The 27,838-nt window shown below is 37.6% G+C and overlaps 1 protein-coding gene across 6 annotated transcripts in view; it reads right to left on the bottom strand.

The window, feature by feature from the left end:
* Positions 1-27,838, bottom strand: part of CNST (consortin, connexin sorting protein) — a 123,017-nt gene that overhangs the window by 1,585 nt on the left and 93,594 nt on the right. For 3 of the 6 annotated variants that reach the window (XM_023730911.1, XM_023730912.1, XM_023730913.1), the window contains exon 10: positions 18,932-20,720. In XM_023730911.1, the coding sequence (XP_023586679.1) occupies positions 20,364-20,720 (357 nt within the window). In that variant the 3' untranslated portion in view covers positions 18,932-20,363. Of the gene's footprint in view, positions 1-12,582; positions 17,155-18,931; positions 20,721-27,142; positions 27,422-27,838 lie in introns of those variants that run through there. The other 3 variants (XM_023730914.1, XM_023730915.1, XM_023730916.1) reach the window with 3 other exon arrangements.

Below are 27,838 nucleotides of genomic sequence, written 5' to 3'. Positions count from 1 at the left end.
AGATGTCACTTTGAGGATTAAGGTGTGCCCGACCCGACCCATAGTATTTTCAATCGCCTCATATGCATGTGAAAACTGGACAATGAATACGAAGACCAAAGAAGAACTGACATCTTTGAATTATGGTGTTGGCGAAGAATATTGAATATACCACGGACTGCTAGAAGAATGAACAAATCTGTGTTGGAAGAAGTACAGCCAGAATGCTCCTCTGAGGCAAGGATGGTGAGATTTCAGCTCACGTACTTCAGACATGGTATCAGGAGGGACCTGTCCTTGGAGAGCGACATCATGCTTGGTAAAGTAGAGGGTCAGCAAAAAAGAGGAAGACCCTCAAGGAGATGGATTGACAACAGTGGCTGCAACAATGGGCTCAAACATAGCAATGATTGTGAGGATGACAAAGGATTGGGCAGTGTTTTGTTCTATTGTACATAGGGTCTCTGTGAGTCAGAACCGACTCAACGACACCTAACAACAACAACAACCTTTACGGAAGCTGACTGCCACATCTTTCTCATGGCTGGTGGGCTTGAACCGCTGACCTTTTAATTAGCAGCCAAGCAATTAACCACTTTCCCACTAGGGCTCCTTACAGTAGAAATAGGACCAAGAATAGGGAAAGACAAGGGCCCACATCCCATAAGCAACTGCGGAGGTGATGAAGCAGGCTGGCTGCGCATTTCACTCTTGTCACTGAGGCAGCCTCAGTAAGTGAGGTCACAGAAGGGCTGTTGTGGAAGGTTCCCCAGGAGAGTACCTCTGGGTGTCGGGAAGGAAAATTTGAGGAGCTGGGGCACTGGTCTAGAAACAACTGTCAGCACCATCTGTATGAAGGCTTTTGCTCACAGGTAGGGCACATCTCCCTCCATGCCCTGCTGTCTCCCGGGTCTCCATTTTGGGAATTTTTTTTCTCCTACTATTTCAACGTTTTTCATTTGCCTTGTTTCATTTTCATTGTTATTTAAATTATTCATCCCTTAAGTTTTTATGCTCTGCCAGGCTGAGTAGTAACTAGCTAAAAGATAGATCTAGATATATGTCTTAAACAAGTTGCCATTTGTTTCAGCATTCATGTGTGTCAGAGTAGAAATGTGGTTTATAAGGTGATCTTTCAGTAGATCACTAGGCCTTTCTTCCAAGGCACCCGGGTGGATTTAAACCCCCAACCTTTCAGTTAGTAGCTGAGCTTGTGCCACCCAGGAAATACAAACACACATACTCATCAATATGTATGACTTCCAGGGACGGATTACCCAATAAGCAAGGTAACCACATGCTTAGGGCACTGAAAAAACACGGGCACCAGTTGTCCAAAGCAAAGGCCCATAGGTGCCAACCAGACAGGACACAAGGAAAAGCGAGTGCGGCAGTGGAAGGGAACTGGCAGGGCACATGATGAAATTGATACCATTTTATAAATTTTGTTGTGATTAACAGTTATATTTTCCTTTTCATTTCAGATAGATCTGTATAACCTCACATTCAGTTCTCTCTTGTCAGCCACAATAAGAATGTGCCAGTGGTACTATAATCACGTGACTCATGACATATCTGGTCCTGTCCTGCGCAAAGCAAACCAAAACCGTGTTCAGATTGAGCATACCCTTGTATCTGTATCTTGCTCTTTGCGATCACTCTTGCCCCTGTCGGGCATCAGCAGTAGTCCAATGAACTGTGAAGGTTTAGCATCAAAGGATGAAAAGTAAATATTTAAGTTTTTAAGTATTTCAAGATGAAAAACACTCGTGTAGATCTGCAAAGGGCCCACCAACAAACATTGTACGACAAACGATTGAAATTATTTCCGACTTCCTTGTGAGTACTATTTCTTTTGACTATCTCAGACCTGAAAAACAAAATTACATGTTCCAAATCAATTTTTTACTAATTTTAAAATATAAATTTTTGTGTTAACATCCAAATTTGAATGTAAATTTTATACATTTAAATTTTATAAAATTTTACTTGTTTTATAAATTTTATTTATTTTCAATTATTCAAATTTATTTGCTACTGTAGAACCAAATTTAAAAAGTGACCTAATTTTATACCCAGGTAAAATGAAACGGCAACAACTAAGCGGAGTGCAAAAGCAAAAGCTTGCAGAAGATTTAAAAAAAAAAAAAAAAAAAGAGGATTTGTGAATCCCTAAAAACAATTCCAAAATTAACTTCCTTTTTAAAATGTGATGAATCAAAAGAGATTCCTGTTGAATGCTTGTGTTTAATGGGTGCAAATTGTTGTACTAGTACCACTAGTGGTGAAATCACTAATAGCAATATGAATATAATAGAATTTAGAACAAATTCTTGCTGTAGTAAGAATTGCTGCATCCATTCCTTGCTGTAATAAAAAATTAATAATGGTGTAGAAAGTGAAGCTATTTTAGAATCTGAAATTTTTTGGTGCCTGCAGACCACATAAATAACAGAATACATATCCTGCTTTGTGGAATAATGTTTCTTCTAATGATATAAATTATTGGATTGAAAGAGGGCCAAGTAATTGTCAGCATCACAGTGGACCATGTGAGAATTTCTGGATGGTAAACAAACACGGTCTGTAGCCAGAATATATTTCTAGCGTGAAAAGCTAATGGTGAAGATTATAAGAGGGAGTGGCTACTGTACTCTCCATCAGTCAGCTTTGTATATTGTTTCATTTGCAAAGTATTCAGTCCTAAGTCACTTAATTCTCGATTTGCTATGGATGGATTTAGGGATTGGTGCAACTCAAATATGATTGATAAACATGAAAACAGTTCAATTCACAGAGATTGTATGTTGTCATATTTAAACCAAAAACATGGTTTGGGCTTAACTCATGAACTAGAAACACAAATTAATGAAGAACATCAGTATTGGAAAGCCATTTTGCAACTCACTATTGCTGTCATTATAATAATCACTGAATATAGACTATCTTTTCGAGGAAGAAATGAAGTGTTTGGCTTCCCCTCAAAATGGAAATTTGGGGGGTTTACTTGAACTTGTTGCTTAGTTTGATCCATTTTTAGCAGGTCACATCTCAAAATATGGTAGCAAAGGAAAGGGCAACCCATCGTATATGTCTAAAACAACGTGTGAAGAATTAATAAACTTAATAAGGGATAAAGTTCAATCAGCTATTTTCAGTGAAATAAGTATAGCCTGATATTTCAGTTTGTCTGTAGATACCACTCCTGATCTTTCTCATACAGATTAGCTAAGTATTGTTTTAAGATACGTATCTCCAACAGATGGAAATCTGTCGAGTGATTTATCACATTTAGTAGCTTAAAAAGTCATACCAGTGAAGAAACTGCAAAACAGGTACTTCACTATTTATGTGAAGTTTGAGAAATTGATTTTTTTTAAGTGCAGAGGCCAGTCCTATAACAATCCTGCCAATATATCAGGGCATTTTAAAGGCATGCAACAGAAAATTTTAGAACCCAATGAATATGCCATTTTCATATCTTGTGCTGCTCTTTCACTTAATCTCGTAGGACGTAGCGCAGTAGATTGTTGTCTGGAAGCAGTTGATTTTTTTTTCTACTGTTCAGTTACTCTACAAAGTTTTTGCTGCCTCTAGTTACCGATGGGAAGTTCCTAAAACATATTTAGGTAATGATCAATATTAAAATGTCTTTCTAATACACATTGGGAAGTGCATGCTGTAGCAATGAGTGCAAGCCTGGATCGTACACTCTGATTCTAGATGCCTTGGAAAATATTGCTGAAGACCAGACACAAAAAGGAGATACCAGAAGAGAAGCTGAAAATATCGCCAACAAAATGCAAACACTAGAGTAGGTATTTATGTTGGTTATGTGGAATAATATATTGCAGCATTTTCATTGGACAAATCAACCTCTCCAAGATTCAGAAGTAAATTTAAAGACATGCACAGATCTCTACCAGTCATTAACAGGGTATTTATGTAATTTAAAAGAAAATTTTGAAAAATTTGAAAGCACAACAAAACGAATACTGCCCAATACTGATTATTAAGAAGTTCACCATTAAAAAAAATTAGAAAGAAACAGGTAAATGACAAGAAGTGCTCCGGAAGTATCGTTGAGTGCCAGAGATCATTTTTACGTAACCACGTACTATACCATCATTGACACACTTGAATCTTGCATGAAAAGAAGGACAAAAGCGTATGAAGTTCTTTCAGATAGATTTTCCTTCTTAAACAACGTGGTTATACCTGATGAAGAGTGCATGAAGGCATCCAAGAAATTAGTGCAGGCTTATGCCGATGACTTAAATACAAACCTTTATGGAGCAGTGTGACAATTTCATTCTTACATGAGAACTAAGTTTACAGATCCAGGAAGGACAAATTTTATTCATGTCAGCATATATGATTCCATAACAGAAGATAAAATACAGTGCGTATTTCCCAGTGTTGAAATTGCTTTACGCATATTCCTAATTTTAATGATCACAAACTGCACAATAGAATGTTCATTTTCATCCCTAAAGGATTCAAAAACTCTCAGCATACAACAATGATTCAAGAAAAACTCAATTAAAAAAAAAAAGACTCGATTCATTATCTTTATTATGTATGGAAGTAGATATTGTTCAGCAGCTTAATTGTGATGAAATCATTGACGAATATGTAAGAGCAAAGAATAGAAAGACGTGTTTTTAATTATGTTAGAGATGAAAGAGCTATCTAAAAATAAAATACAGTAATCTGTTGTAATATTTTCTAATCATTAAATTTCTTTTATGACATCTTTTCATTTGTTCATTTATAATTATAGCATTTATTATGAAACAGACATCAAAATTGAAGTATGAGCCATTTAAAGCAAAATTGGTGAAGTCAGTTTTTCATTGCAGGAGCGCAACAGGATTTTACATGGATTGTTGAAACAACTAAGTTCACTGACTCATTTTCTTTGTTGTAGAATATGTGGAATATTCTTTTTGTAGAAAATATGGTACATAGTAAAATTGTTTGTACCCTGCATCCACTAAAAATTTTATAATCCAGTTCACTCATTCTGCTAAAATAGCATATGCCACTTTTGCATTCAATCATTAATATTATAGTTGCATTTTTAAAAAGCTACATCATGGATAGCTAAAACACACACATATATACACGCGTGTGTGTGTGTGTGTATACGTAACTCACATATCCCATTCAAGTGCATAAACAGAGGAGGGGGGCACCACAGATTATCAGTGTTTAGGGCCCTCACATACCTTAATCCAGCCCTGATGATTTCTAAAATTATATTATCTTTCGTTGCTTTTCCATGCATTCTTATTTGCTTTTTCCTCTGAAAAATTCAGGATGCTTTGCAGACGTGTGCAAACAGGACATTTACTATGTTTTATATTAGAATCTGCTTTTCGTGTCCCGCAGTGGTCAGGAGCTCTAGGGGAAGGCCCTTTCCAGATCCCACAGAAGGTCTCTTGGTGCAAGGAGCCTCGCATCTGGCGTACGCAGAGCCGTAGCTCTACAGTGACTGCCTCCCCCGCGTCCCTTCCTTTCCCTTCCTGCCCTTTTGCCAATTTATCATTCTGCACACAACAGAATAGATCAGATGGATTTCAGCCACAGCTATGGCTAATGCATTTCTATTTATGAGTAATGTTTTTAACACAAAATGGAGTTTGCTGTCCTGAAGGGAAATTTAGGCAGAGAAGACGAACATGCTCATCATGAGGAGCTGGCCTCACCGAGGGCAGAGGGGCTGAGAGTTTTTAGCAAGAAGTGGTAGCAATAGAGTTAAGCCTAGGAATAAACCAAACTAAAAAGCCATATTTTTTCACAGAGGAGGAAATGAATAATTTAGTGTTGGCCAGGTTGAGCCAGAAATCTCATATCTGGAACAAGGCCTGAGTAAAAATAAGATGACCTGGAAGCTAAAGCAAAATGGATGTTAGAGGCCACGTATCTTATATTTGTGTTTTTCTCTAATGTTCTCTGAAAAACGAAAGCCAGAAATAAAACACAGTGCTGTGAATTTGGACTAAGTATGACAAACAGCACACAGAACCACATTTGGAAGATTCTTTTTTTTTTTTTTTACCTCAAGTTGTTCATTTTTTTGCATTACATTCTAAGCTATGATAAATTCTCACTTTTGTGAAAGATTAAAAAGTTTAAATTCTACAGACTCAGACTTTTGAGTACTACCAATGTCAACAGGTTTTGACCACATTCTGCCCTTTTGGCAGGTATATTGACCTTACAGTTTGTGTACTGATACCATGCCTTTTTACAGACCCAAGATATTGGAGTGCATAGGAAATCCAGAAAGAGGAGCTGTGAGCTGCTCCGCAGAACTCCCCATGACTAATCTCTGCTTCTCTGGCCCTGATGACCTCCCTCCTCTGGTCCTCGGCATCTCTACTATACTGTGGCACTGATGGGGTTGCCAGATTTAGCAAATACAAATATAGGATGTTCAGTTAAATTTGAATTTCAGATAAACTAGTATTTTAGCGTAAGTGTATCCCTTGCAATAACTAGGCGTCCTGTATTTTATCTGGCAACTGTTGTCACTGAGAGTGTACATAGGTGGTCTGCCAGAGAAGCCCTCTGCCTTCTCACTGGGACCCCCCAGAGTAGCTCACACCAGCATAGGACCTTGACTGCCCCAGTACCTGTGGCCTGTAGATAAGACCCAGAATAACAGTACTCAAGAGTACAAAGTTCTAGGGAACAAAAGGGCAGTAGAAGATGGTGCAGCGGCAACCCCAGGAGAAATGCCCTGTGGGTATTTCCACCTTCTCATTTAGAAGTGGAAAATCCCCCATAAGCTCTGTTGCTCTTGACCTTAAGGAAGCCACTGAAGCTCCTTGTGTCTCAGTTTCATTTCTGATATAACAGAGCAAATGAGACAGTGTCTACACTGCCTAATAACTCTAAAACAATATTTTTTATTATTGTACTTTAGACGAAGGTTTACAGAACAAGCTAGCTTCTCATTAAACAATTAGTACACATATTGTTTTGTGACATTGGTTACCAACCCCACAACATGTCAACACTCTGCCCTTCTCGACCTTGGGTTCCCTATTACCAGCTTTCCTCTACCCTCCTGCTTTCTAGTCTTTGCCCCTGGGCTGATGTGCCCCCTTTAGTCTCATTTTGTCTGATCTTTCGCTGAAGGATGAACCTCAGGAGTGACTTCATTAAGTCACTAAAAAGGTGTCCAAGGGCCATACTCTCTGGATTTCTCCAGTCTCTGTCAGACCAGTAAGGTCTGGTCTTTTTTTTGTGAGTTAGAATTTCTACATTTTTATCCAGCTCTGTCTGGGACCCTGTATTGTGATCCCTGTCAGAGCAGTCAGTGGTGGTAGCTGGGTGCCATCTAGTTGTGCCAGACTCAGTCTGGTGGAGGCTGTAGTACTTGGGGTCCATCAGTCATTTGGACGAATCTTTCCCTTGTGTCTTTGGTTTTCTTCATTCTCCCTTGCTTCAGACAGGGTGAGACCAGTGGAGTATCTTAGATGGCCTCTCACAAGCTTTTAAGACCCCAGACGCTACTCACCAAAACAGAATGTAGAACTTTTTTTTTAATAAACTATGGTATGCCAATTGAGCTAGATGTTCCCTGAGACCATGGTCCCCACAACCCTCAGCCCAGTAGTTCGGACCATCAGGGAGTTTGGATGTGTCTATGGAGCTTCCATGACCTTGCCTTGGACGAGTTGTGCTAGCTTCCCCAGTATTTCATACTGTTTTACACATCACCAAATAAAACTATGATTTTAAAGAACCAGGCAATGATTACAAGAACATCTTTTGTGTTACCGGTCCCTCTTGATTTGCAGAGAATAGACTCCTCCTCAGGTCATTTCAGGTAAGGAGTGCTTATAATAAAGGATATCTCCCCAGCACCAGGCCTCCTGGAACTGGAATGTTGTTGCTTAAGATATGGGTCTTGGTGATTCTCAAGAGCATGACGTTGTGGCTCTCTGCTCTTGTGGCTCTGCTGTTTCTAAGACTCTTCAGACTTAGGCTGTCTCCCTGATGCCTGCTGGACCGTCCACTCCTTCCTACTGCCACTACTGGATTCAGACTCTATGCCTCAAGTTCAAATTATCTGAGAACCTATATATTAGAGCCATCTAGGAGGCACTATCTACTAGAACCTCTTACTCTATGTTGTTCAGGAAACAAAAAAACTCTCTAAAGAACCCATTCTTGTCCAGGCCACCACCCTCCTTACATTTTGGGTTTCAAAGAGTGCATCAGGCTAGGGAACAAATACCCTAGTCTAATCAACTGTGGCTAGGGTTGCAAGATGACACACAAATCACAGCAATTTACTGCGAAGGCAGGCTCTTCATCAGAAAGGGGCTGTGCACTTCAAAGTCCAATACATTTCATCTCTTACCCTTCTTTCCTCACGTACAACTTCAAAGAATATCCACTCAACCTAATCCAACTGTTACATTCATCCACCAAATTCTCCTTTCTTAATGATGGAAAATATGTTTTGAGAGATTTGAAAAATTGGAGGATTATAAAGTTTCAAGTTATCTTAGAAATCTTATAGATGAGAACTAAAGCCCACAGAGGAGGCTGAACACCAAGGTAGTATGATCTCGTTCGCCAAGATTCTACCCCTAGGGGTGCCTCTCTCCTTTTGCTCTTATCTGCCACCAAACTATTCTATATCTTGAAAGTCTTCTCTCCAGGGTTGGCCAAACTACTGTTCCTATCCCAATAATTTAATTTGTCCAAAAAAAAAAAAAATGAAAAATAAATTCAGATTGTCTACTTTTAAAGTCACTTTTGGACCAGATTTCTATCCAGACTGGAACGTTAGACAAGAATTTTTTTCTTCTTTGTTTTGTTCGTGCAGCTCTTGTTGATCTCCAGTCTTGGAATATGAAAGCCAGCCATTTGTGGGCTGTCGTCATTCTGATGAATGATGTGAGCCTCTTCTGCTCCCTAAGGGCCTATCTCCTTCCTGACCTTTGATCCAAGGCAATTAAGAGCAGCAATAAAATCACAAAACCTCACTTTTGATCAATGCATTCTGGCCAGAGGGAGATCTGGTTGTCCTTTCAGAATAACTATAATTAGATCGGGTTTGGAATTCGGATTGCTACATCAAGTAGAAAAAAACAATAGTTTTAAATCACCATATCAATACTTCAGAAGGAACTAGAGAGATCTAAAAATTGGGAACAGGATTCAGATTGAAAGCAAGGCATTTTAAATTTGAGAGTTATTTGGAACACTTTATAACAGGGCTTTGAACCAATTCGTTTTGGTTTGATCCCTGCTGAGAATTTGCATTTCCACCCCAGATACACAGAATCAGAATCTACAGCTTAACAAGATTTCCAGGTGATTCTTATATATAATGAATTTTGAGAACTACTGCTCTACTAGTGGTGTAGTGCTTAAGAGCTTGGCTGCTAACAAAAAGGTCGGCAGTTCAAATCCACCAGCTGCTCCTTGGAAACCCTCTGGGGCAGTTTTACTCTGTCCTATAGGGTCCCTGAGTTGGAATTGACTCAATGGCAACGGGTTTGGTTTTTTGGTTTGGGCTCTACTAGTGGTTCTCAGAACTGGCTCCTAACCAGCAGCATTTGCATTGCCTGGGAACTTGTTAGAAATGCAAATTCTCAGCAGGGGCTCAAACTGGAATGAACAGGTTCGAAGCCCTGTTTGTAAGTAGCTAGTGGCCTAATGGTTAAGCACTCAGCTGGTAAGGTTGGTGGTTTGAACACATCCAGCCACTCAGAGGGAGAAAGACCTAGTGATCTGCTTACGTAAAGATTAAGGCCAAGAAAACGCTATGAGGCAGTTCTACCGTGTCACATAGGGTCCCTATGAATCATAATTGACTCAACAGTTGAGTACGTTAGTCTTGTACAAAGGAGAGGTGGTACTTGGAGGTCATAAAAATTTTTTTTCTAGTTCAATTAAGCCACAACAGCCAAAGGGGGAATATTCTGATGGGCAGTACGGGGTCCTTTGCCCCTCATATTATCTTGAGATGCTATGAAGCTGCAAACTGAACTTTTTTTTTAAATAACAATTTTATTGAGGTATACTTTATGTACATAACTGCATCCATTTAAAGTTTACAACTCAATGAGTTTTGAAAGATGTATGTGAGAAGCCCTGGTGGCTCAGTGGTTAAGCACTCAGCTGCTAACTGAAAGGTTGGCAGTTTGAACCAACCACCCACTCCTCAGGAGAAAGATGTGGTAGTCTGCTTCTGTAAATATTACCGCCTTGGAAATCCTATCGGGCAGTTGTACTCTGTCCTTTAGGTCTCTGTGAGTTGGAATTACTACTCAATGGTGAGAGGTTTAACAGGGTATATACCCGTGAAACAATGAAGATGCATAATGTTCTCTTACAATCCCAAAAGTTTCCCTGTGCTTCCTTGTAGTCCATCCTCCCTTCATCCCTCTCTCCGGGGAACCACTGATCAGTTTTCTGCCACTATGGATTAGTTTGCATTTTCTAAAATTTTACATAAACGGAAACACATAATATGTATTCTTGTTTCTGGCTTCTTTCACTCAGAATAATTTTGAGATTCATCCAAGTCTTTGTACATCCATACTTCATTATTTTTTATTACTGAATACTATTCTGTTGTATTGGTGACAGACATTGTGTTGTTCCATTTTTTGGCTGTTATGCATAAAACTGCTATGAACATTAGTGTAAAAGTTTTTGTGTGGACATGTTTTCATCTCTTAGGCAAGAACCTAGGTGTGGAACTGCTGGGTCATGCAGTAGATGTAAATTTAACCTTACAAGAAACTGCCAAACTGTTTTCCAAAGTGGTTGTACGATTTCACATTCCCACTGTGTATAAGAATTCTGATTGTTCCACATCCTTAACAATACTTGGTAGTGTTAGTGTTTTTAATTTTAGCCATTCTGGTGGATGTGTAGTGGTAACTGATTGTTTTAATTTGCATTGTCTCCATAACTAATGATATTCAGCATCTTTTCATGTGCTTATTAGCCATCTGAATATTTTCTCTTGTGAAGTGTGTTCATAGTTTATGGTTGTTTGTCATCTTGTTGAGTCGTATAAGATCTTCACACATTCTGGATGCAAGACCTTTACCACATAAATGTATTGCATTTTCTTCCAGTCCCTGGCTTGCCTTTTCATTTTCCTAACCATGTCATTTTAAGAGCACACATTTTTAAAGTCCAGTTTATCAATTTTTTCTTTTCTAGCTTGTGTTTTACGTTCTAAGAAATCTTTGCTCACTCCAAGCTTGCAAAGATTTTCCCTAGAAATTTGATAGTTTTAGCCTTTATGTTTAGATTCATTTATTTCAGGTTAATTTTTATGTGTGGTGTGAGGTAAGGGTCTGTTTATTTTTTCCCAGTTGGATACACAATTTTGCAGCACTTTTTGGTGAAAAGATTTTGCTCTCCCCCACTTAACTGCCTTGGCGCCTTTGTTGAAAATCATTGGAACAAATATGTTTGGGTCTCTTTCTGGACTCTATCCTTTTGCTACACTGTTTGATTATTGTAGCATAAAGTCTAAAAACTGAAGTTTAATTCCTTGAATTTTGTTCTTTCCTAAATTTTCATTGGCTATTTCCTAGATCACTTGCATCTCCACACAAATTTTAAAATCAGCCTGTTAATTTCTTAAAAAAAAAAAAAAAGAAATTTCTGCTGGAATTTTAACTGGGGCTGTATCAAATCTATGGATTAACTGACATCCATAGGGAGAACTGACATCCTACTATTGAGTTTTCCAGTCCATGAACAGAATACATCTCTCCATTTATTTAGATCTTCTCTACTTTCTTTCAACAATGTTGTGTAGATTTCAGTATACACGTCTTGCTCACATTTTGTTAAATTTGCCCTTAAGTATTTCATGTTTTTGATGCTATTGTAAATTAAATGAATTTATTTCATTTTCCAGTTGTTCATTGCTGGTATACACAAATACTATTGATTTTTGTATATTGACCTTGCAAACTTCAATTCTAGTAGCATTTTGCAATGTCATGGTATTTTCTTTATAAACAATCATGCTATTTGCAAACAGAGTTTTATTTCTTCCTTTCTAATCTGGGTGCCCTTTATTTCTTTATCTTGCTATAGGACCTCCAGTACAATGTTGAATAAAAAACAACCTCACCTTGTCCCCAATCTTGGAGGAAGGCATTTGGTCTTTCTCCATTAAGCATATGGTATTACCTGTGGGTTTTTCATAAATGCCCTTTGTCAAGTTGAGGAAGTTCCCTTATAGTTCCAGTTTGCTGCGAATTTTTACCATGAACGGTATCGAATTTTATGAAAAGCCTTTTCTGATTTATTGATATGATCATATGGTTTTTCTTTTTTAGTCTGTTAAAATGGTGAATTGCATTGAGTGATTTTTTAATGTTAAACCTGTATTCCTGGGTTAAATCCTACTTGGTTGTGATGATGTATTATCCTTTTTTATATTTTGTTAATTTCTATCTACTAATATTTTGCTAAGGATTTTTGTGACTATATTCATAAGTGGTTTGGGGCTTTAGTCTTGTTAATATTGTCTTGGTCTGGTTTTGGTTTCAAAGTAACACTGGTGTCATAAATGAGTTGGAAAGTATTCTCTCGCTCTTTCTGAAAGAGTTTTTTTTTTTTTTTTTAGGATCGGTATCATTTCTTACTTAAATGATTGATAGAATTTACTGAAGCCATCTGTAAACAGGGTTTTCTTTGGAGAAGATTTTTAATTGTACTATTTAGGGCTGTTTAGACTTCTTATTTTGAAGAAGACTCTTGCAGCAAAGCTTTCTATTGCTGGAAAATCCACCAGTTATAACTCCACAAATGCTAACTAGAAGTGAAAAGTAATAATTACTAGACCTCTGGCTGAGAGAAAAGGGTCCTGTCTATCAAGTTGCTATGCAGTTGACCTAGATAGAATTCTACTTTTATTCCAATAGGGCCTGACACGTGGTAGAAAAGAATGAGTTTACACCCCTATGAGTAGTATGTTCCCTGATTTCATTTTTATTCCACCTTCACAAACACATTTCCGTCATGAGGTGTTAACTTTTTAAAGCTGGTATCATTTCTTGTTTCTGGTTAAGAGCTTGACTGCTAACCATAAAGGTTGGTTGGCGGTATAAATCCACCAGCCGCTCCTTGCAAACCTTATGGGGCAGCTCTACTCTGTCCTGTAGGGTCACTGTGAGTCAGAATTGACTTGACGGCAACTGATTTTAGCACCCAGCTTGGTGTTAGGCACATCACAGGCATTTGGATGTTTGTGGAACTTTGAGAACTATGGAACAGAGAGCAATAAACACAGTTGCTCATGGCTCTGCATTGATCTGAGAGTTTAGGAGTAACTTATTAGAACCAGGAAGAAGAGACACCCATAGGTTACCATAGCTTTTCTCAGTAGCCTAAATCCTGGAAGATTTCAATGTTACCAAAATTTCTTAAGGAAATCTTTTTTGGTCTCACTGTAGCTTTTACAGGGTTAGTACATGGAGCTCAATAAATGTTTATCTTTAAGGTTTTACAGTAGAAGATGGCACCAGAATTTGTACCAGTAAGCCCAGAATTACTCTTATTCTTTTTGAAGTTGGAGGCAACACGATACAATGAAAAGTAAAATGGACTTGGGAGTTACAAGACCTGGAGTTGAGAGTAGGTTCTGCCACCAAAAAGGATGTGTGTTTACTGATTTAAGCATCAAATGAATAAATGTGAGAACACTACAGACATTGCATCAGTCATATACAAGAGTGAGTGAATATTATTTCTCTGAGCCCATAGAAATAGAGTTATACAGGTCATGTCAGTGGAAAGACAAAAATTCAGTTTCTCCCTGGACTGGGAGTGATCATTACACGGCCAGCTTCAGCAAAATAGGTAAATAGCTAAAAGATTTCTTTGTTCTTTTCCCATTTTCCTTCTTTTACTCCAGAACTCCCACCTTTCTCCATCCCTGACACCCCCAAGTACCCTTCTGCCATCCCAATAAGACCCAATGCACATCTGTCCTCTAAACATAACCTTCAAATTTGAAATCCCCTCAGCATCTAATACACAAATTCATAGCTCAATAAAGCAAATGTCCTAGGGGATTCTGATTTTTAAATCTAAAGGAGTGAACTTTTAGAGGGACTGTAGGTACTGTGTCAGGTAGAAGGGGGAGGTATTTTAGAAGCAGAGAATCCTTTACTTAGAGAACTCTTGACAAGATGTCAAGTTGATTATGACTCATGATGACCCTATGCATGTGAGAGTAGAATTGTGCTCCATGGGGTTTTTAATAGCTGATATTTGGGAAGTATATCACTAGGCATTTCTTCCAAGGTGCCTTTGGGTAGACTCAAACTGCTAACCTTTCAGTTAGCAGCTGAGCCCGTGAACAGTCTGTATCACCAAGGGATTCCGATTAGACTTCCCAGAACAGACAACATCTACTTGTGGGGCCACACCAACATCTGAAATTATTTTATTTTCACCAAGCAGTTTTTCTCAGCACTCAAGCATTCAAATAAACTCTCTAAGACATTTTCTTGGTGTAGATTTTAAATTACAAGCTAGATTTGATAACCTCAAATACAGTTCCTAAGGAAGATAAGATTGTTACAAATTGTTGTCAGTACTTTCAAATGAGAGGAAAAATTACATTTTAGTAAAATCAGATGACTTTTTTATGTCTGAGATAACAATCCTTTCATCACCAGGTGGCATTACTCCAATTCATGCATTAAATGATTATTACATTTTTAAAAGCTGCCCTAATTTTTCTAGCGGAGACTTGATCCTATTTTAAGTAAAGATATTAATATGCTCCTGAGGTCACCTCACCCTCCCCTGGGAACCGGTGAGCACATATGGTTTCTCTGAGATTCAACTGGATCCTCGTTGTCCCAAGGTATTATCTTCTTCCTCTTATCTCAGAATTTCCCAGGAAATTCTTCAGTTTCAGAAGTGGCCCTGGTGGCCTACAGGCAAATATAACACCATAGATTATATTATATATGACTCTAATAGTGACCTAAAAGAAGTGGGCAGGAGGGAATTTTTAATTTATCTTGACATAAAACCAGCAGAAATCAGCATCACCAAATTCTTGTAACTAGAAATGATGAGGGTAAAACGGAAGAGGTTTATCTTATGATGGGGATGCCCCTCACAGTAGGCCTTGTGAACGTCTTGTATAGAACCACATAATTAGTACCATCAACATTTTACATATTTTACATACAATTTGAATACAAATTCTTAAAATTTACAATAGAACATTAAAATAATCTTCTAATAAAATCAGTCTTAAGTATAAGGAATCTGAATTTCAATATCCTATACACTTCTAAATAAATATCTTTGATCTATAACCGTTTAAAATATTAGTTTATGGTGACATGATGCAGACAAGTCCAACAGTATTGTAAGTGAAAATAAAACATCAATTTAAAAATAAACAAGCCTAAAAACACGCCGAACTCAAATTATAGAAAATCAAAACACAAAGTACACAGTAATTAAATATCTAGCATTGTGACAACCGAGTGCATGCTCAGCAACACATTTTCAACTTATATAAAAAGGCCCTCTGAAATTCATGTAATCTAAATAAATAAGCAGAAATACAAAGGGAGGGACTGTTCCAGCCAGTAACAACTAGAAATTAATTTCTCCCTTTTTCTCTCAAATGACCCGAAGAGAAAAACATGAAATAATGATCACTTGCTGAAAAACTATAATTCATGTGCTTAATGTTTTTAAAATGCTGCCTATGATATAAAAACCCAAAGCAAGGCTTCCTAAGGGACCACTGTACCTTAGAAAAGGATGTACTAACTGACAGATTTAAACAAAAACCCGACATTTGCCTATTTAAGATATGATTGAATTTTCACTTAATGACCCCATAATAGGTCTAAATCAAGCCCACGATATGAATGCACATTTAGACATCAGAATGCATGATCTATTCATACTGAATTATGAATGGTGATTTAATTTCACTTGCCAAAGTATTAGTTCATTTTACATAAGACTGGAATGAAAATATCTAAAGCAGAAACTTCTTTATCTTTGTATCCTGATTCTTAGATTTTTAGAATGTAATAGGTGCTCAGTCAGTACTTGCTGAATTAAGTCCAGCATCCATCATATTCCAGGAATCATTAAATCCATGATGAAACTGGTTGCCTGAGACTTAGGGGGCAGCTCCTCAATGCTACCTCTAGGCCTGTGATTAATTTCTGGCTAGTCAATCATGTTAATTGTCACAGATACATCACAATTTCTCATTTCAGGGCCAAAGACTTCTAAAAGTCATCTATTCCACAGTTAAGCGTTCTTCAAAGATTTGTGCCTGCACATCTATAGTTAAGGTAAAAGAATAATATTTGTTATTCTATGTTGGGTATTTGCTTATGATAACTGCCTGAAACTAAACACACACACACACACATATACACACACGACCGTTTCACAAATGAAGAGAATCGGGAAATAATGCACAAAGCCTAAATTACACAGCTCCCAAGGTTAACTAAAAAGACAATGAATCCATAGGATAACCCCTTTTGACTATACACAAACTTATTGCATGATGGCTGGAAGCAGTATCTTTGGACCAACAAATGTAAACCAAAAGTGTTCTTTAACCATTAGCTTGACAAGGTAGCTAGAAATGGTATGGCTACAAGATTGCCTTGTTTAATTCTGCTCAGCGCACCTCATTCACTGGGAAGCCATGAGGAGGAGATGGATATGCTTTTCAAAGGTCATTCTTTCCACCCACGATGCTCAGATCAACATTTGCCTCCTTGTGTGGATTACTCTAACAGAGTACCTCTAGGTTGCCATTGGAAGTTGCGCTTTCTGATGTTCATGGGGGGAGGGGGGAGGGAAAGGGGCATGTTACAGAGCCCCTGAAATAAAACCTGTTTAAAAAGTTCGCATCTTCGATTCTCACTGCCAGCAAGCCTGTGCCTTGAGAACGCTGCTAGGAGAGGTAGATCCAGTGTTTAAGTTGTGCCATTCCCTGCAGTAACTTAGTGTAATAGAAGTCCACGTTGTCTGCAAAGTCTGTGCAAACAGGTGACTCCATGTCACCAAAAGAGCAGTACAAGGCAGTTCCTCCAACACTAAGGATAACAGTTGCTATGCACAGCAAGATCAGTAAAATACAGGAGCTGCCTCCCACTTCATCTGCAAACACATACAAGGAATAAGAGAAGAACAGAGTTAGGCTAAACGGACAACAAAATGGAAATTCTAGCACTTGCTGTCTTCTCACTGATTAAGATGACTAGACATTTTAATGTTAGTCTGCTAGGGAGAGGAGCTATTGACTGAAAAACTAGTCTACAAAGATGTACCCATCAGTTACCACAAAGATACATACTTGTGGAGCTTGCGAATGCTAAAATTAAAACTGGCTCCTTTGTATAATGAATGTAATCCCCTTCACCAAAAGAAAAAGAAAAAGAAATAGAGGGCAGTAATTCTCTGATGTGTTCATAGCATTATTGTAGAGTACAAATGATAACTCCACTATTATATAACATCTTTGGAGTTCACATCATTGGGCCACCTTAAAGTCAATTTAATATGAAACAATAAAAATGCCCTTGGTGGGATTTCATTTTCACCTTAGTAGTAATTCAATTTCATTCTTATCATTTAGTGCAACAGTGAAGTTCTAGCTAATGTAGTGATTTCTTTTTATTCTGCTCAACGCTTTTGGTAGGTTTATTATGACATCAGTCTTTCTATATTGAACAAAATAACTACCATTTGGTTGAAAAGCTTAATAATTATTCATAATTAAAGAAAAATAAAAAATATTTGGAAAAGACTAAAAAGTTGTATAATCTGCAGCATGATAAGGGGGTATGGAAACTATTTTGGGAGGTAATTTGGCAATAAGTGTTAACACTTAAAAGTAATTGATCCTCCAAACTGGGTCACTTTTGAGAGTAAAAGAGAGCAGTAACTAATGCAATGTTGGGACAACAGGTATAAACCGGGACTGTCTCAAGCAAACGGGGACACATGGCCCCTACGTTTAGCCCAGCAAATCCACGTTTAGGAATTAGCTCACAGATCCGCATAATGCACAGTATCATATACACAAGCCTATTCAATGCAGCAGAGTTTTTTATAACAAAAAGTTGAGAATAACCTTGTTATTCCAGTTCCAGTTAAATAATTGTTAAAATAATGTTAAAATAATTATGGGACAGTCCTATAATGGAACAGTATGCAATTGTTTAAAAGAATGAAGTAAATTTAATATGTTCTTTCATAGAAAGATATCCAAGATTCATGTTTAAATTTAAAAAGCTATATAACAGTATATTATAAACTCATTTGTGTCACAAAAAAGAGTAATACGTGTGTATGTGTCAATGTGTACACACACACAGAGATATACAGACTACATCTTGAAAGAATGATAAGAAACTTTAATTAATACCCTCTGGGGAAAGGAACTGGGAGGACTGAGGACTTATACTTTTTACTTCATTTGAATTTTGTCATGATTAGCATATATTACTTTTATGATAAAAAACAAATTTTATAAAACTTAATATAAACCAAATACACTTTACTTGGAGATTTTACAGTATTATGTGAATATATTCTCCCTTTAAAATATCTAAACACAGGAGTATATAAGAGTTCTAAGGACTTCCCCTTTATCTCCTACCCAGCTGTAGCCCCCTTCCACCCTAGAGGTAAACACTTTACATTTGGTGTGTACCCTTCCAGATCAAACACACATGACTTCGGGATTTTTACACAAATAAGATTATATAGTTGTATTATTCTGTGACTTACGTTTTTAAATAGTTTATCTATGTATGTATATACAGTTTTTATATCAATGAATAAATATGATCATATCATTAATGCTGTTATTTTTGTTCCAGTTACTTTGGTCAGTTCAGTCTTTTCACGGTCTGTTCTTTTTTTTGGGGGGGCATGGTTCCCTCCCACTCCCTTAATTTATGTTAACAACCTAGCTTATATATACATATTTCAATATTTTTTTCATTATAATATATTCACACAAACATTTAAATATAATTTAAATATTTTAGAACACCTGTTTCTTTTATCTACATATATTGAAACTGTTTAGGGCTGCAATGTCCAACGTGGAAGCCACAAGCTGTACCACTGAACACATGACATGCGGCTTGTCAAAACTGAGATGTGTGATACATGTAAAATGCACTCTGGATTTTGAAGATTCAGTGCAAAAAAAACAAAACAGAAAAAAAGGAACATAAAATATCTCATCAGCAATTTTTTTACTTTGGTCATATGTTAAATAATATCTTTGATATACTGGGTTAAATAAAACATACTGTAAAAATTAATTTCACCTTTTTTTACTTTTTCAATGTGGTGACTACAAAACTTAAAATCGTACATATAGCTCATGATATATTTCTACTGGACAGCTTGACTTAGAGGAGGAAGACCTGGGTCTTCTAGTGAGATTTTGGTAGAGAGTGAGGTTTATGAAAACGCTGCATAAGCTATAGAGTATAGGAATACACCTTCACCATCACTGACCCTTTACATGAAGTCTTCTAATTCTCAAAATGAATTCATACACGTTATCTTACATGGCCTTCAGTCCCCATGAGATATGTAGGAGAGATAGTATTCTTTTTTAAAGATAATGAAATGAATCTTCCACAAGTTAAGTGATTTGGTCCAAGATGAGGCAACTACTCAGGTGAAACGAGAGACTACAAGTCCCAAACGCAGGATCCCTCCCACTAAGAAAATTTTCAGTGCAAATTAGTGCTAAAAACAACCTGGGCGCTTTATCTGGAGAAGACCGTGGTATTTACAGGCAAGATGCTGAGGTGAAATGAGGAGTTAGAAATTATTTCCAAGGCCCCCTACCACTCTAGAGTTGTAAAAACTTAGAAACCTCTACTTCTATCACTTTATGTCACACTTAGAAAGAGTATCTACGTATTTATGCTGTTATTTTAACAATGCAGGTTTTTTTTGGGATATAAGAAGCAGCATGGACAGGTTCTTGGCTATATTCCATCTACCCCCATTCACTGAGGCCTTCAGTAAGCCTACTGCAGCCACACCTCAAAGCAGCACCATTTGCTACACGCAACCACCTTGAGTATACACCCAGGAGGAAAAAGTCAAATGACAGCAATAAACAGTGGTAAACTGCTGCTCTTGAGAGATACTTTTTTTCCTACAGAGTCCAGAAGAGATCACCAAAAAGAATATATTTGTAATCCAGAAATATTTTCCACACCAATAAAAGAGAAGTATTAATTGGCTACTAAGAAAGACAAAAATAGTAGACTCACCAAGGAAAAAACAAGTGCTAAACAAGAAAGTGAAAAGCTTTCAACATTAAGGACTATCTATGGGATAGGGAGGTCGTGAGTTGAATTTTGCAACTTGCTTACTTGAGCTAACAAAATGCTTACAAACAATTTAAGAGCTGATGACAGTCTGATTTTCTGTGATTCTCTTATGGATGACAAAGCAACTACAAATTGTGTTACCAAGCACTGTATCATCATGAATTCATTCTCTCGGCAAACGCTGTCAACTCTGCTAGACACAGTGCTGAGCCATTTACCTTGATCCAAGTTATCATCTATTTCTTGGAATCTCACTCTTCGCTTAGATGATTTCTGCTGCATTTGGGAAGGATGATTTCCTACAGTATCATTCCTCTTCTTTAATATAGAGACCAATCCTTCAGCAGGAACAACCTGGCACAGATTAGAAGAACCATTTGTTATATGATATTAATACAAACCGATGACATTTTACATGGAAGTGTAAAAAGACTAGTTCAACAGGTATTTGAGTTTCTACTGTAGGTGTATCCAACTGCTATAGGAAAAAAAAACGCAATCAACAAACTCTAAAAGAATAAAACTTTCACTTTCATGCAGGTAACTGTCAAACACACAAATCTAAGACACTGATTGCTTTTCTAAACCCTTGACCTGACTGCAGGGACAGGCAGTGTGATACCACGTGCAGGAGACTGGGAATCAGGAGGTCTCCTCTAACTTCCTTGCTTTGTAGCTTAACTTCCCTGTTAGGTCATCTGTAAAATGACACTTAGGGCCCCTCTCTGCTTAATCATTAGCGCTGGGTTTTGCCTAATAATGGAGGCTTATAATCCACCACTGCTTTTCTTGTTCAGCAGCAATTTTTAAGAAATGAACATATGAGACTTCAAAATGGGTGTTGTTCTCAGTTCCTCTGAGAAACTCTGCATTTACTTAAACAATGCTTGACTGCTCAAAATATTAAGGACTTCTCTTCTAGAACTTCTCTCAGAGCCAGTTTATTAGGGACATGCACTGGATTCTCGTTGTTCGTGGTAGGTCTATATTCTATAAAGCCTCTATGAACACTGAATTAGCAAATACTGAACCCCCTGCTCCTAAGAAGGGTTAGGCTCCTGGGAGCCTCTGGTCTTAACATTTTCATCAACCAATTAATATATAACCTTGGTTTATGTATGTTTCTGTTTGAAGACACACATACTGTGCATCTTTAGTATATATTGTTGATTCATTAACAAAGAACTCACAGCCAGTAGCACTGTAACTCTCGCCTGAATGAAGCTTATCTAACACATGTATTTTCTCTGTAAGGCACATCAGAGCCTTCTTGCGTTTACAAACATCAGACACCACTTCAGCACTACGCTTGGGGATCATTTTAATCAGCAAAATCATCAAGAAAATGCACAAAAGTGTGAAAAATGGGGCACTAAACAGACCATAAGGATATCTGTTTACAGTATTAGAGGTGAAACAAGAAGGCAGAGCATCAACTTGTTCAACCTCAGCTGGGAACACGTGCATCAAATTTTTTGCCACTCCGCACATTCGTGAATAACCATGAAAGCGCAGTGAATAGAGTTTGAGCTTCTAAATAAATTTCAGGAAGTTCAGTTCGAAACCACCAGCCGCTCCCTGGAAACCCTCTGGGGCAGTTCTACTCTGTCCTGTAGGGTTGCTATGAGTCGGAATCGACTTGACAGCAACGGGTTTGGTTAGGTGAATTTGCAAATATGGAGTCTGCAAATAATGAGGATCGACTAAATACTTGGTAGTATACAGTGGTCGGCAAACTATGGCTGGCCAGCCAAAGGCCCACTGCCTATTTTTGTAAATAAAACATAACTGGAATACAGCCAAGTCCATACACCTATGTACTGTCTATGGCTGCTTTTGGGCCACGATGACAGAACTGAGTAGCTGCAACAGACCATATGGTTCATAAAGCCGAAAATATTTACTGTCTGGCTCTTTACAGAAAACATTTGCTATCTTATACCTCTTCAATCTCCCACCTTTACCCCTTTCTATGTTACCTTCTGGTTTTCACTCGGACCAACTCTCTCAAACCTATGCCCCACCTCTTATTTAAAACAAAACAAAACAAACAAACAAAAAAAAAGCAAAAAACCTTGCCATTTAGGAGCTAAGTGACTCTGAGGTGCAGAGAGAAAGAGAAGATCAGTTGGTAGAGCCAGGCTAGGAAGCTGGGGACCTTCTGAAGGGCCCCTAAGTAGTAGACTGACTCACAGAAGTTAATTTGTGAGTTGCTGCTTGCTACAAGCTGTAGGTGATGACATAGGTGGGCATTGTGGGCCTAAGACTGCAGACGTCAGTGACTTGCTGAGGACTACCTGCAATGTCATTTATCTGATCAATGATATAAAATACTTCATATAATTTCCAGTTTCAGCCAGCCATCTCTGATAATGTGCTATGCATAAATATTACAGATTCTATTAGTTCTTTTTATAACTCAAGGCTTTTAGTGCCAAATAACTCAATATAGGCTTGGGCTTCCATGAACATGGGTCTATAGAAACCATTATCTCAAAAAAAATCAATAAGAAGTCAGCAATTCCCTCTTTTTATAGGATATATGCATTTCAGATAATGTCCTTGTTATGAGAAAACTGAAGTACTTTAGTGACATTGAAGTGATAAATACAAATACACACAGCAATAGTTTATCAAATCTTCCTTTAAAAAGCAGCAATAACATTAAAGAGCCCCTTCATATAATTACACAACAAAGAAAAATGATTTCACAAGCACCTGGCTGAAACTGAGAAGGAAAGGAGTTCTAATAAGTTTGTAAACAGCAAGGAACAGAAAATGGAAATTAACTTTAATGAATATATTACTACTAAAGACATATCACTGACAGTCTTTTTATTTTTTAACAAATGTCAAAAAAAAAAAGAGGTTTTCACAGATTCATTCACTATCTATTTTCTCCATAAAATTAAGTTACACATTTACCAACAGTGAATTCACATACCATGGAAGTTTTCAAGTTGCTTTAATTACTTAGACAAACAATCCTATAAAGAAGAAATTCCACGATAAGCCCCAGAGTGGCATTACTGTTAAATGTGCATCATTGAGATAGGAATCTATAAATTCTAGAAACAGGTACAATCCATAAATCAAGACACATAGCAGTACAAACAAATGGATATTGAAAGACTGAGAGAAACTACTCAGGTCATCTGGAAAGGCACAGAATGAGCTTCCAAGACCTAGAAGGTACTCCGAATGCAACAGCTGTTAGGCCCTTAGCTCCTGCTCGGACTAAGATGGGGTGCTTGTTCTAGAAGCCGTGCTGTAAAGGGATACAAGTCTTATCACATGGACCCACCTTATTTACTACAGGTGACAATAAACCTTGATAAGTTTTTGAAAGAGGGAAGAAGCAGAGTATGAGAAATTACAGTTGGATGGGATGGGCCAAAACTTTGCTTTGACCTCCCCATCACTTAATCCTTCGGTAAAAATCTAAAAACACCCTATATACATTTCCTTTTTCTTTTCTCTCCCACCAAAAACCTTTTGTTTAAGCAGGGCCTGCCCCAGTGACTGCAGTGAAGAAACGTGTTCTTTCTAATATTTCCCTTTAGTCTTGTTCAGGGTTCTTCTCTAGGTTTTTCGGTTTCTTTTGTATCTGCCCTTTGGTTACATTTGCTTATAGATGGAGGACAGGGGGTGGTGGGGCCAGGTTTAAGCACAAGAGATGCAAGCCAAGGAGGAAACTCTTAGGAGGCAGGAGGGTATGGCAGACATGAGAATTCATGCATTCTGTTTTTGGGAGGGTTTTGGGCAGAGGGCTTGGCACCTATTCACAGCACAGGAACTCCTACTTACCACATCAGAACAGCAAACATAAAGAGCTTAAGAAACAACTTTGGTAGAATTTGTCTTAATTCTACGGTAGAAGGACAAGTGAGCCAAAATGCATCACAGTCTTGGTTTGGGGTCTCACTCAAAAGACTGCCAAGTGTTTCTAAACAGGTTGGAAAGTTGATTTAGGGCATACAGAAATGTGTCTCCTCCAAACATCTCTAAAAGCCATTCTCCACATTTTGTTGTTGTTATTGTTTTTTAACCCTACTGTCAGTATCAAAAGCTTAAGAATTTAAAAATCTCAAAAAATAGAGCTTTAAAACTAAATTTAGTTTCCCACTTCAATTACCAAATTCCTTCCTTACCCAAACAAAATGTATCAAGCCCTTCCACTGAGAGCAAAAAGAATGTCTAAGCTATAATTACATAATTGTTACTGGTGATACTCTATGAATAACTACAGAATTAAAAAAAAAAAAAGAATCCATCTGGCCTAATCTTCTATATTTGCAAATAAGTAGTTCTTCCAGTAATTCCCCTCAAACATCAATGACCATCTTAAATAGCATTTTAAGAATGAATTGGTTGTAAAACCAAACAAAATTATTCTGCAACTCTACTGGCATATTAAATCCTAATACGATAAGGAAAACATTTAGAGGCATTGCTGCTCGAAATGCCTCTTCAAAAAATCTGAAGGAGAAAACGCATATCAAATAATATTCTTTTACTGATGTAAGCTTTACTCAACTCGGAACAAACTCAAGGTCAGGTAAATTTTGAACAAGAACACACGCTTCATTTCCAACTATAGATTTGACATTCATAAATCATATCAGTATATTATAAATACCTTTAATGCCAGAGACTTCACTGTAGAAGCACATGTCAAATTAACCACTATCATTCTTCACTGAAGGAATAACTGATGTACTCTGTCTTCTTTAGATTTAGGTTCTATAGTAACTATAATTTAGAGAATGTGTACACTTTATGTAAAGACATTTATATAATATGTCATATTTAATCCTCACAATTCTCTTATCGAGGCATATCAGCCCCATTTTACAGAAGAAACTAAGCAGAGAGAGCTTAAGTAGCTTGCTTAAGCTTGTGGCAACAGTAATTGGCAAAGTTTGATTAGGCACTTGCTCACGTTTCCTTGCTTAAAGGCCCAATTTGATAAATATAAAATAGGAAGAATAAATGGTAAGAATGTCATATCATCTCACTTTTTAACTGCAGAAAATTGTTCAAATAGGTAGATTCCAAATCAGAACTCTCGATTCTCTTCCCCTCCAAAACTTTTCCTTACCACCACATCTCATATCTAATCTTCTCAGTTTCTCCTTGAAAAATATACCTTCAATTTAGGAATAAATTTTTAACAAAAAAGGTATAAAAATTATACTCTGAGAATGACAAAACTGTTGAAAGAAATTAAAGAAGAAATTAATAAATGGAAAAACATTCCATGTTCATGGATTGGAAGACTAAATACTGATAAGATGACAACACTCCCCAAATTGATCTACAGGTTCAATGCAATCCCTGTCAAAATCCCAGCTGACTTCTTTGAGGAAACTGACAAGCTGATTCTAAAATACATATGGAATTACGAAGGATCCAGAAGAGCCAACACAAAATCTCCAAAAAGAACAAAATACTTAGACTTTCTGATTTCAAAACTTTTACAAAGCAATGACAATCAAGACAGTGTGGTACTGGTGCAAGGACAGACATACGGATCAATGGAATAGGTTTATGGTCCACTGATTTTCAATAAGGGTACCAAGACCATTCTATGGGGAAAGATCGTCTTTTCAACAAATGGTGCTGGAACAACTGGATAGCCACATGCAAAAGAATGAAACTGAAACTCTATCTTAAATAAAAATGAACTCATCTGTCAACTGATGAATGAATAAACAAAATATGATATAACCATACAATGGAATATTATTTGGCCATAAAAAGGAATAAAGTACTGATATACGCTACAACATAAGAGGAACCTTGAAAACATTATGATTGATAAGTGAAAGAAGCCTGTCACAAAAGACCACGTACTACATGTTTCTATTCATATGAAACGTTCAGAATAGCAAACCTATAGAGATAGAAAGCAGATTAGTGGTTGCTTAGGGTTGGAGGCTAGGGAAAGGGAGGGACAGCTAAAGGATGCAAGGTTTCTTTGTGAGGTGATGAAAATGTTCAACAATTTACTGTAGTGATGGTTGCACACATCTGTGAATATACTAAAAATGACTGAATTGTACACTTTAAATGGCTGTATTGAATGGTATATGAATTATATTTCAATAAAGCTATCAAAAACATATCTTACTAGATTCACTGCTACTACGTGAATCCTATCCTTCAATATTTCTCATCTAAATAACCATGACAACTTTCTGACTGGTCTCCTTTTCTGGCCCCCGCCTCCCTATATTCTAGTCTCCAGAGCAGGCAGAATGCAAACCAGGTCACATCGCTCTCCTGGATCAAAATCATGGTTTTCCCCCTGAAACTGTGGCCCCCGGACGCTCTGTTAACCCAGAACTGAAACCATTCCTGAAGCCTGCTCTTCAGACAAAGATTAGACAGGACTATAAAACAAAAAATAATACACGTCAGGAATGTGCTTCTTAATCTGATGCATGAGACCAAATGCCCAGCTCCTGACCAGAGGCAGGATGAGAAGGCAGGAAGGGACAGGAACTGGTTGAATGGACACAGGGAACCCAGGATGGAAAGGGGAAGCGTGCTGTCACATTGTGGGGACTGCAACCAATGTCACCAAATGATATGTGTATAAATTTTTGTATGAGAAATTAACTTTCACCTAAAGCACAATTAAAAAAGAAAAATTAAGGCTTTCCATCACAGTGTGAATTTACTTTTTTCCCCTTACGCTAGCCTACAAAGCCCGGTATTACCTAGCTCCGGCTTCCCTCTTCCACCTGAACTTCCTACGATGCTCCCCATTGTTCACTGTGCTCCAGTTGTGCTGGCCCTCCTGCTTTTCCTCCAATTGCAGAGATGCTTTCCCCAACAACCTGGTTAAAACTGCCTACCCTTCCACACTACCCACCAGTTCAGTCTCTCTGTATCTCCTTACCCTGTTTAAATTTCCTCACAGCACTTACCAATATCTGAAACTATATTATTTATTTTTATGTGGACTTGCTTATTATGTGTCTCTCCTTCTTGAAAGTAAGCTTCATGAGAGCAGACTTGATCTGTGTTCACTGGTATCTTCCCAGTGCCTAGAATATAGAAGGCACTCAATAAATAGCTCAAAGACTGAATGAGTACACAGATGAGCAACTTATATATAGATCCTCTTATCATCGACTTAATTCCAACTCACAGCAACCCCACAGGACAGAGCAGAACTTCCCCAGAGGGTTTTCAAGGTTGTAATATTTACGGAAGCAGACTGCCACATCTTTCTCCCATAGAGCAGCTGGTGGATTCCAACTGCTGACCTTTCCGTTAGCAGCCAAACGCATAACCACTGCACCAGCAGGGCTCCTTTATATATTGACAGCACCTAGTGTATACTTTTTGAATAACATAGCTTCTTCCTCAAAAATAATCAGAACTAAAATTGTTCTTAAAAATTATTCCTAATTCTACCCAAAGCAATTTACAAATACAATGCAATCCCGATCCAAATACCA

Source organism: Trichechus manatus, unplaced genomic scaffold (assembly GCF_000243295.1).
Source record: "Trichechus manatus latirostris isolate Lorelei unplaced genomic scaffold, TriManLat1.0 scaffold00039, whole genome shotgun sequence".
Taxonomy (NCBI): Eukaryota; Metazoa; Chordata; class Mammalia; order Sirenia; family Trichechidae; genus Trichechus; species Trichechus manatus.
This window is presented reverse-complemented; position numbering and strand designations above follow the sequence as displayed.